Source organism: Theropithecus gelada, chromosome 14, assembly GCF_003255815.1.
Source record: "Theropithecus gelada isolate Dixy chromosome 14, Tgel_1.0, whole genome shotgun sequence".
In the NCBI taxonomy this organism is placed as follows: Eukaryota; Metazoa; Chordata; class Mammalia; order Primates; family Cercopithecidae; genus Theropithecus; species Theropithecus gelada.
This window is the reverse complement of record NC_037682.1, coordinates 46974454-46987732: the sequence shown is the minus strand read 5'-3', so window position 1 is coordinate 46987732 and position 13279 is coordinate 46974454. Positions and strand designations below refer to the sequence as shown.

Sequence of the window (13279 nt, the reverse complement as noted above, 5' to 3'; positions counted from 1 at the left end):
GGCTGGAGTGCAGTGGCCGGATCTCAGCTCACTGCAAGCTCCGCCTCCCGGGTTCACGCCATTCTCCGGCCTCAGCCTCCTGAGTAGCTGGGACTACAGACGCCCGCCACCTCGCCCGGCTAGTTTTTTGTATTTCTTAATAGAGACGGGGTTTCACCATGTTAGCCAGGATGGTCTCGATCTCCTGACCTCGTGATCCGCCCGTCTCGGCCTCCCAAAGTGCTGGGATTACAGGCTTGAGCCACCGCGCCCGGCCTAGCATTGTTTCTATAGATACTAAATTAACTAAAAGTATTCCTTATGGGAAACGAAGGGATGGGCTGAATTAAAGGAGTAGGTTGGGCTAGTTAACTGCACCAGGAGCATGTCCTTAAGGCACAGATTGCTCATGCAATAGTTTGTGGTTTAATAATGCCTTTAAGGGGTTTTCCGCTCTGGGTGGGCCAGGTGTTCCTTGCCCTCTCTCTGGTAAACCCACAACCTTCCAGCATGGGCGTTATGGCCATCTTGAACATGTCAGAGTGCTGCAGAGATTTTGTTTATGGCCAGTTTTGGGGCCAGTTTATGGCCAGATTTGGGGGGGCCTGCTCCCAACATGTCCCTCCTTCTTTGATTTGCAAATTGATAAAAGCAAAGGCAGCTTTGTCACAGTGAGCTACTTCTCGCAGGAGTCAGGATACACATCTGCAGACTATACAAAGACAGACAACGCAGATTAAAAGTGCAGTCATTGAAATCACAGAGCTTTCAAGTGTTTTTATCCATTTTAATGGGTTACTAACTGCTAATTTGTCTGTAACTCCTTTAAGCACTCCAGTTCTTGGCATTAAGGTCAGGTGTGCCTGGGATGCTTTAAATATTTGTTCTTTAATTTTGCAATATCCAAAGACAAGTTTGTAGAGTGTCTTTCTAGATGCTTTTTTATTCTTTCTCAAATTTTGATCTTATTAAGAGCTATTAATAGTTTCCACACATCCTTATGTTAAGCCCCTAGAGTGGGTCATATCATTTGAGGTTGAGGTGCCACTATACCGCCATGTTTCCAGATAATAGGAACTTTTTTGTACTTTTTATCATTTCTACTATCTGACCGTTTTGTTCAGACCAACTGAATACAGTGTGGCCGTGGCATGCAGACTGAGAGGTGTAATTCAAGCTAAACATCCCCTTAGCGTACCAGTTAGTAATGATTCCATAGGAATTGTTGTGCAGCACCTCTACCTGTTCTGCAGTGCAATCTTCCTAAACAAGTACTTTCATTATTTCTGGCCAGGTTCTATTTTGTTTATAAATAGGTTTTTGAGGGTGGTATGCCTCAACTATAGGAGCAGATTTATTATGATAAATACTGAGATCAGAAAGCATGTGTAACTGTGTCATAGAGTGATTAAATCCAGGCATTATTACCAGCCAGATTGATAAATATGCCCAATAAGTATAATTGTTCTCTGTGTCAGCCCTTGTTGAAGGAATACTCTTGGCAGTGGTGATAACTGCTATCATAGCTACTATTAAATTATTCATTATGACTGGTTGTGCTGCTTTCCTCAGGTTTTCTTCCACCATCTGTGACAGCTTCTTGATCTGTCCCCAGGTGGGTGGCTGTGTTTGATGGGTGTTGCTCATGACAGTTGGTGTCCTCCTCAGCATCAGTCTCGACATGGCTGCAACCGGGGGGTCCTCGGGATCCTCCCGGAATCTCTTCCTCAGCATCTGGCTCATGATGAGGTTTCAGGTGTCTTGATGGTATCCAAATTGGCTGTTGATTTTGGCCTGGAGAAACGCAGCATAACCTCTACCCCAAGTTATTATTTTACCTATTTCCCATCTTTCTGTTATTGGATCTGTCTACCAAATCAATTGTTCTGCTTCTGTCTTTGCAGCTGGTTTCTGTATATGTTGTTCAGCTGCTAATAACATCTGGCCTTTGGGCAGGCTCAAAAAATTTAAAGTTAATAATGCTAGATTCAGTTGCATCCGTGGGGTTCCATATTCTCTGTCTCCTCCTTTCTGCTTTTGCTACTGCTGTTTTAGGGAAAGATTCATTCTTTCCATGATCACTTGTCCTTGAGAATTGTATGGGATACCAGTAATGTGTTTAATATTCCACAGAGAAAAATGTAGCTAGAGCTTGGCAGTATAGCCTGGGGCATTATCTGTTTTAATAGAAGCTGAAATGCCCATCACCACAAAACACTGCAAAAGATGACGTTTAACACAGGCAGAAGACTCTCCTGATTGGCATGTAGCCCAAAGTGAGAAAAGGTGTTCATATATACATGTACATAAGCTAGTCTCCCAAATGAGGGAACATGTGTGACATCCATTTGCCAAAGAGAGTTAGGTTCTAATCCTCAAGGATTAACTCCTCCTGTAAAAGATGAGGAGTGTAGCATATGGCAAGTTGGGCATCACTGGATAATATTTTTGGCCTCTTTCCAGGTAATGCTGTATCTGCATTTGCGACCAGAGGCATTAACATGGGTTAAATTGTGAAAGTGTCTAGCATTAGATATTGCATTAGCAACTAGGCGATCAGCCATTTGATTCCCTTCAGTCAAAGGTCCTGGAGGAGGTGTATGGGCCCTAATGTGAGTGATGTAAAAAGGATGCATTCTACTTCTAACTGCTGTTTGCAATTGGGTAAATAAAGTCATCAGTTGTTCATATTTATGAAATCATAACTGAGCATTTACAATTAACTGTGTGGAATGAATCACATATAGAGAATCAGAAATCACATTAATAGGCATATCAAAAGCAGTCAACACCTCAATTGCAGCTACAACCTCTGCTTTTTGAGTTGAAGTATAGGGCATCTGGAAAACTTTACTTTTTGAGCCAGAATAAGAAACTTTACCATTACTAGACCCATCTGTAAAAACAATGAAAATGCTTAGCAAGCTGCAGGTTGTTTACTGCAGGAATTGTAAATGCAAACTCTTCATAGTCTTGCTCAGCTAAAGAGATAGTAAAGAAACAGTCTTTTAAATCTATGACTATTAAAGACCAATTTTTTGGAATTATAGCAGGAGAAGGCAATCCTGGCTGTAATGCTCCCATAGGTTGTATAACTGAATTGATTGCTCTTAAGTCAGTTAGCATTCTCCATTTACCTGATTTTTTTCTTAGTTACGAAAACTGGAGAATTCCAAAGGGAAGATGTTGGAACTATGTGCCCATTTTCTAATTGTTCAGTAACTAATTTCTCTAAAGCCTCCAGTTTCTCTTTACTTAGCGGCCATTGTTCTATCCAAATTGGCTTATCTGTTAACCATTTTAAAGGTATAGGTTCTGGAGGCTTAACAATGGCTGCCATCAAAAATGATATCCTAAACCTTGGCGGGAACTTTGTCTTTCCACTTGAAGCGGTTCTTTTAAACCTTGCAAGTTTTTTTCTAGTCCCATACCAGGGACATACCCCATTTAATGCATTGTATGTTGACTTTGAGGGCTGTATAATTGTTCTGGAATTAGAACTTGTGCTCCCCATTGTAATAAATCTCCCCCCCATAAATTTATAGGTACAGAAGTATAATTGGTTGAATAGTCCCAGGTTGTCCATCAGGCCCTTCACAATGCAAAATGTAACTACTTTGAAATACTTCAGTGGCTTTACCAACTCCAACTATGTTAGATTGAGCGGGTTGAATTGGCCATGCAGACGGCCCGTGCTGTAGAGAAATGATTGAAATGTCCGCTCCTGTATCTACCAAACCTTTAAATTTCTTTCCCTGAATAGTTATTTCACAGGTAAGACGTTTATCAGTAATTTGATTTTCCCAGTAAGCTGCTTTGCCTTGTTTATTTGTTCTTCCAAATCCTCCTGTTAATTTAATTTTACCTTTTCCCATTCCTACATATGGCACAATCCAGGAGCTGTGCTGTACACTCTCCTGGCTCTGCTTTCCACGGAACAGAAGTAGATATAACAATTTGAATTTCCTCATAATAATCTGAATCAATGGCTCCTGTATGTATTTGTACCCCTTTAAAACTTAAACTAGATCTGCCTAGAAGTAATCCTTTTGTCCCCACTGGCAAGGGTCCACAGACTCCTTTTGGGACCTTTTGCAGAGGTTCCCCAGGCAGAAGGCTCACAGCTTTTGTGCAGCATAAATATACTGCGACACTACCAACTGTGGCGGGGGACAGACAATGTACAGGGGTGAGAGAATGGCCTGAACTGGAAATGCCCCAGTTTAGAACGGGGTGCAGGACGGGCCCCTCATGGCGTTTCCCAAAATTGGGTTCCCTTCTTTTTTTTTTTTTTTTTTTTTTTTTTTGAGACGGAGTCTCGCTCTGTCACCCAGGCTGGAGTGCAGTGGCCGGATCTCAGCTCACTGCAAGCTCCGCCTCCCGGGTTCACGCCATTCTCCTGCCTCAGCCTCCCGAGTAGCTGGGACTACAGGCGCCGCCACCTCGCCCGGCTAGTTTTTTGTATTTTTTAGTAGAGACGGGGTTTCACCATGTTAGCCAGGATGGTCTCGATCTCCTGACCTCGTGATCCGCCCGTCTCGGCCTCCCAAAGTGCTGGGATTACAGGCTTGAGCCACCGCGCCCGGCCGGGTTCCCTTCTTTATCAAACTTAGAGTGACACTGATTTGCCCAATGTTTTCCTTTTTTACATTTTGGACATATTTCAGGTTTAGCAGTTTTCTTTTTTCCCCTATCTGGCAGCCTGACTCATTGATTTTTTTTTTTCTACGTTCTTTTTTAGTGTGTCCATGCTTCCCACAGTTAAAACAAGCTCCAGGAAATGGAGTATTTCCTTTATCCACTCTCAGTCCTGCCATTGCCTTTGCCAACAAAGTAGCTGTACACAGATTACCTCTGATACCATCACAGGCCTTGATATAATCAACTAAATGTGCTTTTCCGAATTTAAAAGGAGAAGGCTCAAATGTAGCTATAATATTTCCCTGTTGATCTGGGGGGGTGTATTCTAACAGGGAACTGCCAAGCCTCTAAATCACCCTCTCATTGAGCTTGCTGAATTCTTGCCTGAATAGAACTAAGAGTGGTTGGTTGCTCGAGGTGCTGCTTGACCAGTCACTGGGGCAACTACTTTTTGTTCAGTGTCCTCCGGAAAAGAAAGATCTGGAGGCTCATTTTCTTCAAAATAATAATGAGGGGGTGCAGAAGGGTAGGGATGAACCTCTCCCTCCTTTGCCGCTTTAGCTGGCAAACAAACCTGCTCTGTAACCTCTTCTGTTACTTTGCCACACTCTCCTTCCTCCTCATCATCAGTGTGAAAAAGTACCAACAGGGAATGAACCATACCCCACACTTGTCTCATTGTTACCCTGACACTTCTGAGCTCCCCTTCTTACTCACCATGGGGATTACTTTAAGAGTACTCGGGTAGGCCGGGCGCGGTGGCTCAAGCCTGTAATCCCAGCACTTTGGTTGGCCGAGACGGGCGGATCACGAGGTCAGGAGATCGAGACCATCCTGGCTAACACGGTGAAACCCCGTCTCTACTAAAAAATACAAAAAACTAGCCGGGCGAAGTGGCGGGCGCCTGTGGTCCCAGCTACTCGGGAGGCTGAGGCAGGAGAATGGCGTGAAGCCGGGAGGCGGAGCTTGCAGTGAGCTGAGATCCGGCCACCGCACTCCAGCCTGGGCGACAGAGCCAGACTCAGTCTCAAAAAAAAAAAAAAAAAAAAGAGTACTCGGGTGTCCTCCAGCTACTTTCACTTTCTCCAACCGCTGCTCTGGCAACCCTTCGACCTGAATTCGAGCCCCCATGATGGATGCCACTTGCGGAGACCACCTCGGTTGGGGAGATCCTAACCCAGCAGCACTAGAGGAATTAAAGACACACACACAGAAATATAGAGGTGTGAAGTGGGAAATCAGGGGTCGTACAGCCTTCAGAGCTGAGAGCCCTGAACAGAGATTTACCCATGTATTTATTAACAGCAAGCTAGTCATTAGCATTGTTTCTATAGATACTAAATTAACTCAAAGTATCCCTTATGGAAACGAAGGGATGGGCTGCATTAAAGGAATAGGTTGGGCTAGTTAATGGCAGCAGGAGCATGTCCTTAAGGCACAGATCACTTATGCCATTGTTTGTGGTTTAAGAACACCTTTAAGCGGTTTTCTGCCCTGGGTGGGCCAGGTGTTCCTTGCCCTCATTCTGGTAAACCCACAACCTTCCAGCATGGGCGTCTTGGCCATCTTGAACATGTCAGAGTGCTGCAGAGATTTTGTTTATGGCCAGTTTTGGAGCCAGTTTATGGCTCGATTTGGGGGGCCTGCTCCCAACAAGATGATCTTCAAAGAATAGGGAGAATATGTTTTGTTTTTTTAAGAGCAGGGGATTAATGATTTGGAAGAAGCGGGCAGGCGTGGTGGCTCACGCCTGTAATCCCAGCACTTTGGGAGACTGAGGTGGGTGGATCACTTGATGTCAGGAGTTTGAGACCAGCTGGTCAACATGGTGAAACCCCGCCTCTACTAAAAATAAAAAATTTAGCTGAGTATGATGGTGCATGCCTATAGTCCCAGCTACTTGGGCGGCTGAGAAAAGAGAATCGCTTGAACCCAGGAGGCGCAAGCTGCAGTGAGCCAAGATCGTGCTGCTGCACTCCAGCCTGGGCAACAGAATGAGACTCTGTCTCAAAAAAAAAAAAAAAAAAAAAAAGATTTGGAAGAGGCAATGAAGAGTACACAATGGATACCACACACCCCTTCTTTTCTGAGGATGCAGAACCTATGGGACAATAAGCAACTACCCCTCTAGGACTCCAGAGAAAGAGTCAGGGAAGTGTCAAATGAGTAATCAGTGAAGAGACTGAGTAATATGGGAATTTAATAGCCTTTACCGAACAAGTCAGTGGAAGTTATATTTTAATTTAATTTTAATTTTGGGGGGAGGGATGAAGTCTCACTCTGTTGCCCAGGCTGGAGTACAGTGGCTCAATCTCAGCTCACTGGAACCTCCACCTCCTGGGTTCAAGCGATTCTTGTGCCTCAGCCTCCTAAGTAGCTGGGATTACAGGCACGCGCCACCATGCTTAGCTAGTTTTTGTATTTTTAGTAGTGAAGGGGTTTTGCGCTGCTGCCAGGCTGGTCTTGGACTCGTGACCTGAAGCGATCCACCTACCTCGGCTTCCCAAAGTGCTGGGATTACAGGCGTGAGCCACTGCACCCTGCTGAGTTATATTTTATAGGGAACATTTAAACATTTGACATTACAAGCAGAATCATTTGTATATTCTTATTTTTTCTTTCTTTCCCAGTTAATTCACTTTTACTACTACACATTTTCGCCAAATCAAGGTGTGCAGAATTTCTTTCTTTTTTTTTTTTTTTTTGAGACGGAGTCTCGCTGTGTCACCCAGGCTGGAGTGCAGTGGCGCGATCTCGGCTCACTGCAAGCTCCGCCTCCCGGGTTTACGCCATTCTCCTGCCTCAGCCTCCGAGTAGCTGGGACTACAGGCGCCCGCCACTGCGCCCGGCTAGTTTTTTGTATTTTTAGTAGAGACGGGGTTTCACGGTGTTAGCCAGGATGGTCTCGATCTCCTGACCTCGTGATCCACCCGCCTCGGCCTCCCAAAGTGCTGGGATTACAGGCTTGAGCCACCGCGTCCGGCCCAGAATTTATTTCATTAACACATTAACATTAATGTGTTAACTGGATTTTTTTTTTTTTTTGTCAAATAAGTAGGGAATTCTCTTTAAACCATCTCTGTATTTCACAGCCAGTCCAAGAGCAAATGAGAACAAATTCTAATATATCCAGGGGAAATTATCACCAACTAGGCATAAAGCTCAAAGGGAAAAGGGTAGGCTGAGGGAGCTAGCAGCAGGTCACAGTTAGCACACAGGGCCAGGCTTGGTCCCAGGATTCAGGCAGGAGCCCTTGTTCCCAGCCCCGCCCAGCAGTCCTCAGATGGCATGATGGATCGACATGAATTCTCGAGTTCCAGTCTGAAGTGCCTCTTCTAGAGAGAAGAGAGATGACAGGAGGTAAAGGGAAACAAATTCTGGAAATACCAGTAGGGAAGCAGAGGGACTTCTTCCCCTGCCACCGTCAGAGGCCTTGCCTCTGATTACACCCGTGGAAGCTCATGTTAAAGCTTTGAATGTCACAGAGTTGGCAACAGAATGATCAAGGATCAGAGAGGGAGTTCGAGACCAAACCTGGGCAACATAACAAGACTCCATCTCTATAAAAAATGGAAAGAAAACTAGCCAGGTATGGTGGTGTGTGCTACTTGGCAGGCTGAGGTGGGAGAATTGCTTAAGCCCAGGAGGTCCAGGCAACATTGAGCTATGACTGCACCACTGCACTCCAGCCTAGGTGACACAGTGAGACATTGTCTCCTAAAAAAAAAAAAAAAAAAAAAAAGATAGGGAATTTGAGTATGACTGTGGCTGGAGCCTGGCTGAATAGTGTGGGTTGACAGTCTGAAAAGACAGTGGCTTTCCACAGCTAGGCAGATGCCAAAGTGGAAGGAACGTAAGTAGTTCCTGGCAGGGCGCCCTCAGGGGTGACGCTTGGCTGATCTGATGGTGCTTATGGGGTTGAGTGTAAACTGGCTACCAAAATGAGGGAGCTGGACTATGCTAGAGGAGGTAACCAGAGAATCCCTCTGTGGGGAGAAGTTACTAGAGCAAAACAGGAACAAGGGGCACACCTTGTGCTCCTGAGGAGAGCCCCAGAGATGGTGAGAGGGAAGCATGGCTGATTAGCACCCGTGGGCTCTGTAGCTTGGAAAGCTGTGAGGCACTGTTCCAGAGTCAAGGAGCCTCCCCTCTTCCTTCAACACTATTCCTGGTAACTGTTTATAATCAGTCCTGGAGAAGAACAAGGCCCTCCCATCTCCCACAACCCCAGACTCAGCCCCAAGGAGAGGGGTAAAGAGTGATGAGTGGTAGGAGGTAGGGAAGTGTGAGACGTCTACTGGGTCTTCTTTTGAAATTTTTTTAATTTTAATTTTTTTGGTATCTATTGAGTCTTCTAGTCTTCCAAGACCAGGGAGGGTAGTATGCGGGTGGTGGAGGCTGGTACATGTGCATGTAGATGTTGTGTGAGTTGCCCAGGTTGTAATAGGCTCTGGCAGCTGCTTCTTGGCCTTGGCTGCAGGAATGGAGTGAATTTTGGTGCTTCTGATGGGAGGTTCCAGGAGTCCAGGATAGGGCAGTGCCATGGGGCTGCACCTGTTTTATGGCCCTATCCATGATGGGAGGTCCTAGATAGAACTCAGGTGGAGGTGGTAGATAGGAGTACAGAAGAGCAGGAGTGCATTCCATTGCAACTGGTGATGGGAGGCACAGGCCCCACCAGGCATGTAAGAGTATCTATAGCCTCCACTGGGGGCTTACCTCTGGAGGCTTAACATGCCACCTGTAGCACCCATTGTCCAAACTCAATGGTGCTCCCTGCTGTAAAGGTATGAAGCAGAACCTTCCCAGTCACCTCCTGCTTCACGGTTGCCTTTATGTAGTTTGGACTAAACACAAGTTACTTGGTCCTTATAGTCCTCCATTTGATAAAATGGCATCATGAAAGACTGCATGGCATCGTTCCCTGTGGACCAAAAGATGACCTGGTAAGGAATAAGGTAAATTGTACCTCTCTTGGTCCTTCTAAAGGCCTCTGGCATCTTCGTTGTGTCATTGAATGTAAGTTCCACATGGTCATAGAACATAAGGATGCTCTTGCTTTTGCTGACCATCACTTTGCCACCCTCTGAGCGATTCTTGTTGAATGCTTTAGTCTCTCCTATATACTCTTATTTTGATGCCCTTTTACATAGATGCTTTTCCATATCAGGTTGTTTGAACAACATCTTATCTTGCCTTTCAGGGATTATATGGAATAAAAGAAGAAATCTTTCTCAGTATCCCTTGTGTCTTGGGGCGGAATGGTGTCTCAGATGTTGTGAAAATCAACTTGAATTCTGAGGAGGAGGCCCTTTTCAAGAAGAGTGCAGAAACACTTTGGAATATTCAAAAGGATCTAGTATTTTAAATTAAAGCCTTCTAATGTTCCACTGTTTGGAGAACAGAAGATAGCAGGCTGTATATTTTAAATTTTGAAAGTATTTTCATTTGATCTTTAAAAAATAAAAACAAATTGGAGACCTATGACATAACTCCAGTCTCTCAAGATTAGAACGAGAAAATGATAAAGAGATTTTCCTCTTTAAGAATCCTTTATAGCTCTATTCTAATGATACCCAATCTGTACAGGTGTAAGTTATACTTCTGAGGTATGTCATATATTTTAGAGAGCCTTCAGATGTAGTAGAATATGTATAATCACTATAATACAGAGCTTTGATTCTTTTCACAAACCAAACCCTTTTTCTAGTATTACAATTTTATCTTGTACTTTCGTCCATTAGAGTACCAGCATATTCATTTCATTACATTAGCATCATATGTTTATGTATAATCATTTTAAATGTGGCCGGGCACTGCAGCCTGGGCAACAGAGTGAGGCTGTGTCTCAAAAAAAAAAAAAAAAAAAAAAAAAATCATTATAAATGCTTATTTTTAAGACCATATATATCAAAAAGAAATATAAAGCTGAGTGCAGTGGCTCATGGCTGTAATCCCAGTGCTTTGGGAAGGTGAGGCAGGAGGATCACATGAAGCTAGGAGTTTGAGACCAGCCTTGGCAACATAGCAACACCCCATCTCTACACAAATAAACAAATTAGGTGTGATGGCATGCATCTGTAGTCCAGCTACTTGGGAGACTGAGACCAGTAGATAACTTGAGCCCAGGAGTTCAAGGCTGCAGTGAGCTATGATTGTGCCACTGCACTCCAGCCTGGGCAACAGAGGAAGACTCAGACTCAAAAGAAGAGAAGACAGAAGAAAAGCAGAAAGAACAAGAAGAAGATACAGATACAACTTTATGATGTAAAAAAGTTGAATAAGGTTATATTCAACTCTGCAAGTATTATACCAGTCATATAAACTCAAATAGTTGATTTGGTGTCTCAATTGAAATATCACCCAGGGAGCTTATACCATCCTCAGTTATTTGTGCAACAAACTACTACTATGCTTGCTATGGTATCGTTATGAAATCTGTATGACATGATCTCTGCCCTCAAGTATTCACAGTATTTAGGGTACCTCAACAAATTGTTTTTGACTATTTTTTTTTTTCCTTTTTGAGATGGAGTCTCACTCTATCACCTAGGCTGTAGTGCAGTGGCACGATCTCGGCTCACCACAACCTCCACCTCCTGGGTTCAAGTGATTCTTCTGCCTCAGCCTCCCAAGTAGCTGAGATTACAGGCACCTACCACCATGCCTGGCTAATTTTTGTATTTTTAGTAGAGATGGAGTTTCACCATGTTTGCCAGGCTGGTCTTGAACTCCTGACCTCAAGTGAGCTGCCCACTTCAGCCTCCTAAAGTGCTGGGATTACAGGTGTGAGCAACTGCTGCGCCCAGTTGATTGTTGACTAATGTTTGATAATAGTCATTAATAGCTCCCTGTTGGTGTCTAAAGGTGAAAGTGCTTCTACTGATTTATATAGTATATACACACATATGAAGTCTTTCTTGATTCCACAAGAAATTTAAAGCAGCTATAGGAACTATACAATAAAACAAAAACTAAGAAATCAGTATCAAATTAATTTACATTTTTTTCTTTTTTTAGACAAGGTCTTGTTCTGTCACCCAGGCTGGAGTACAGTGGTGTAGTTGTGGCTCACTGCAGCCTCGAACTCCCGGGCTCATCAGATCATCCCACCTCAGCCTTCTGAGTAGCTGAGACTACAGGCACATGCCACCATGCCCTGCGGATTTTCGTATTTTTTGGAGACAGGGTTTCACCATGTTGCCCAGGCTGGTCTTCAACTCCTGGGCTCAAGCAGTCCTCCTGCCTCAGCCCCCAAAGTGCTGGGATTATAGGCATGAGCCACCACTCCTGGCCAATTTACAAATTAAGACTAGAACTGGACCAAGGGGAAAGATTAGAAGGTAGATATGCAGCCCCTGAGGACTTGCATGACTAGTGGAGGCTGACTCATTTGGTCAGAGAGTCATGGTTTACCCTCATAATCTGTTATTCTTGCTCTGTTGATAGCTTGCTTTCTGGTCATCTACTCCTGAACATGATTAATGTCCCATTATTTTATTATTTTCCCTTTTTCTTTAGCATCTTCCCTTGAATGTATACAATTATTATCAGTTGAGTTAGGATGAGGGCAAGGGGAGTCTTCTGTGGGTTTTGGCTTTTTAAAAAGCTCATTTGTACATCAAAACTTCATTTTAGGAAATTCTTGCAGAGATTAAAAGGCTGAAAAATTGATACAGTTTCTACAGGGAACATTCTAGTAAGTAAAACTGCTCTACATGTCCCCAAGTAGCTGAAAATTGGTTCTGGGTAGAGGGGAGGGAGGAAAAGGTAAAAAAAAAAAAACCTTAGCTGTTACAAGAGTTTGACTCTCCAAAGCTCAACCTTGCCTGACAAAATTTTTGCTCAAAGCGCAGTATTGGGGTGGGAGTTACCCGATTCTCCAGGTGTTGTGTGTCTCAGTTCCCCTGGCTAGGAAAAGGGATTCCCTTCCCCCTTGCGCTTCTCAGGTGAGGCAATGCCTCGCCCTGCTTCAGCTCTCGCTGGTCGGGCTGCAGCAGCTGACCAGTACCGATCGTCCGGCACTCCCCAGTGAGATGAACCCAGTACCTCAGTTGAAAATGCCGAAATCACTGGTCTTCTGTGTCGCTGGCGCTGGGAGTTGAAGACTGGAGCTGCTCCTATTCGGCCATCTTGCTCCGCCCCCCCCAAAATTTTAACTCTCATATATATATATGTATATGTGTATATATGTATATATATGTATATATGTGTATATGTATATATATTTTTTAAGAGACGGAGTCTTGCTCTGTCGCCCAGGCTGCAGTGCGGCGGCTCAAGCTTCGCTCACCGCAACCTCCGCCTCCCAGGTTCAAGCAATTCTCCTGCCTCAGCCTCCGGAGTAGCTGGGACTACAGGTGCTGGCTGCCACACCCAGCTAATTTCTTTTACATTTTAGTAGAGATGGGGTTTCACCATTTTGCCCAGGTGGGTCTCAAACTCCTAAGCTCAGACAATTCCCCTGCCTTGGCCTCCCAAAGTGCTAGGGTTACAACCGTGAGCCACCGCGCCCAGCCAACTCCTTAATATTTAATTTCATGATGGGGAGTGCAAAACAATTGGGGGAACATATCTACAAAGACTCCTGAGGGAGTGATAATGAAAACTGAGAAACACTGCTCTATATTTTATAAAAATTTGTCAATATGTATTACTG

The 13279-nt window shown here is 44.3% G+C and overlaps 1 protein-coding gene across 6 annotated transcripts in view; it reads left to right on the top strand.

The window, feature by feature from the left end:
• Positions 1-10112, top strand: part of LDHC (lactate dehydrogenase C) — a 49994-nt gene extending 39882 nt beyond the window's left edge. For 5 of the 6 annotated variants that reach the window (XM_025356715.1, XM_025356711.1, XM_025356714.1 and 2 more), the window contains one exon: positions 9824-10112. In XM_025356715.1, coding sequence (XP_025212500.1) covers positions 9824-9839 — 16 coding nt within the window. In that variant the 3' untranslated portion in view covers positions 9840-10112. The remainder of the gene's footprint in view (positions 1-9823) is intronic. The other variant, XM_025356712.1, reaches the window with a different exon arrangement.
• Positions 10113-13279: the final 3167 nt, after the last annotated feature.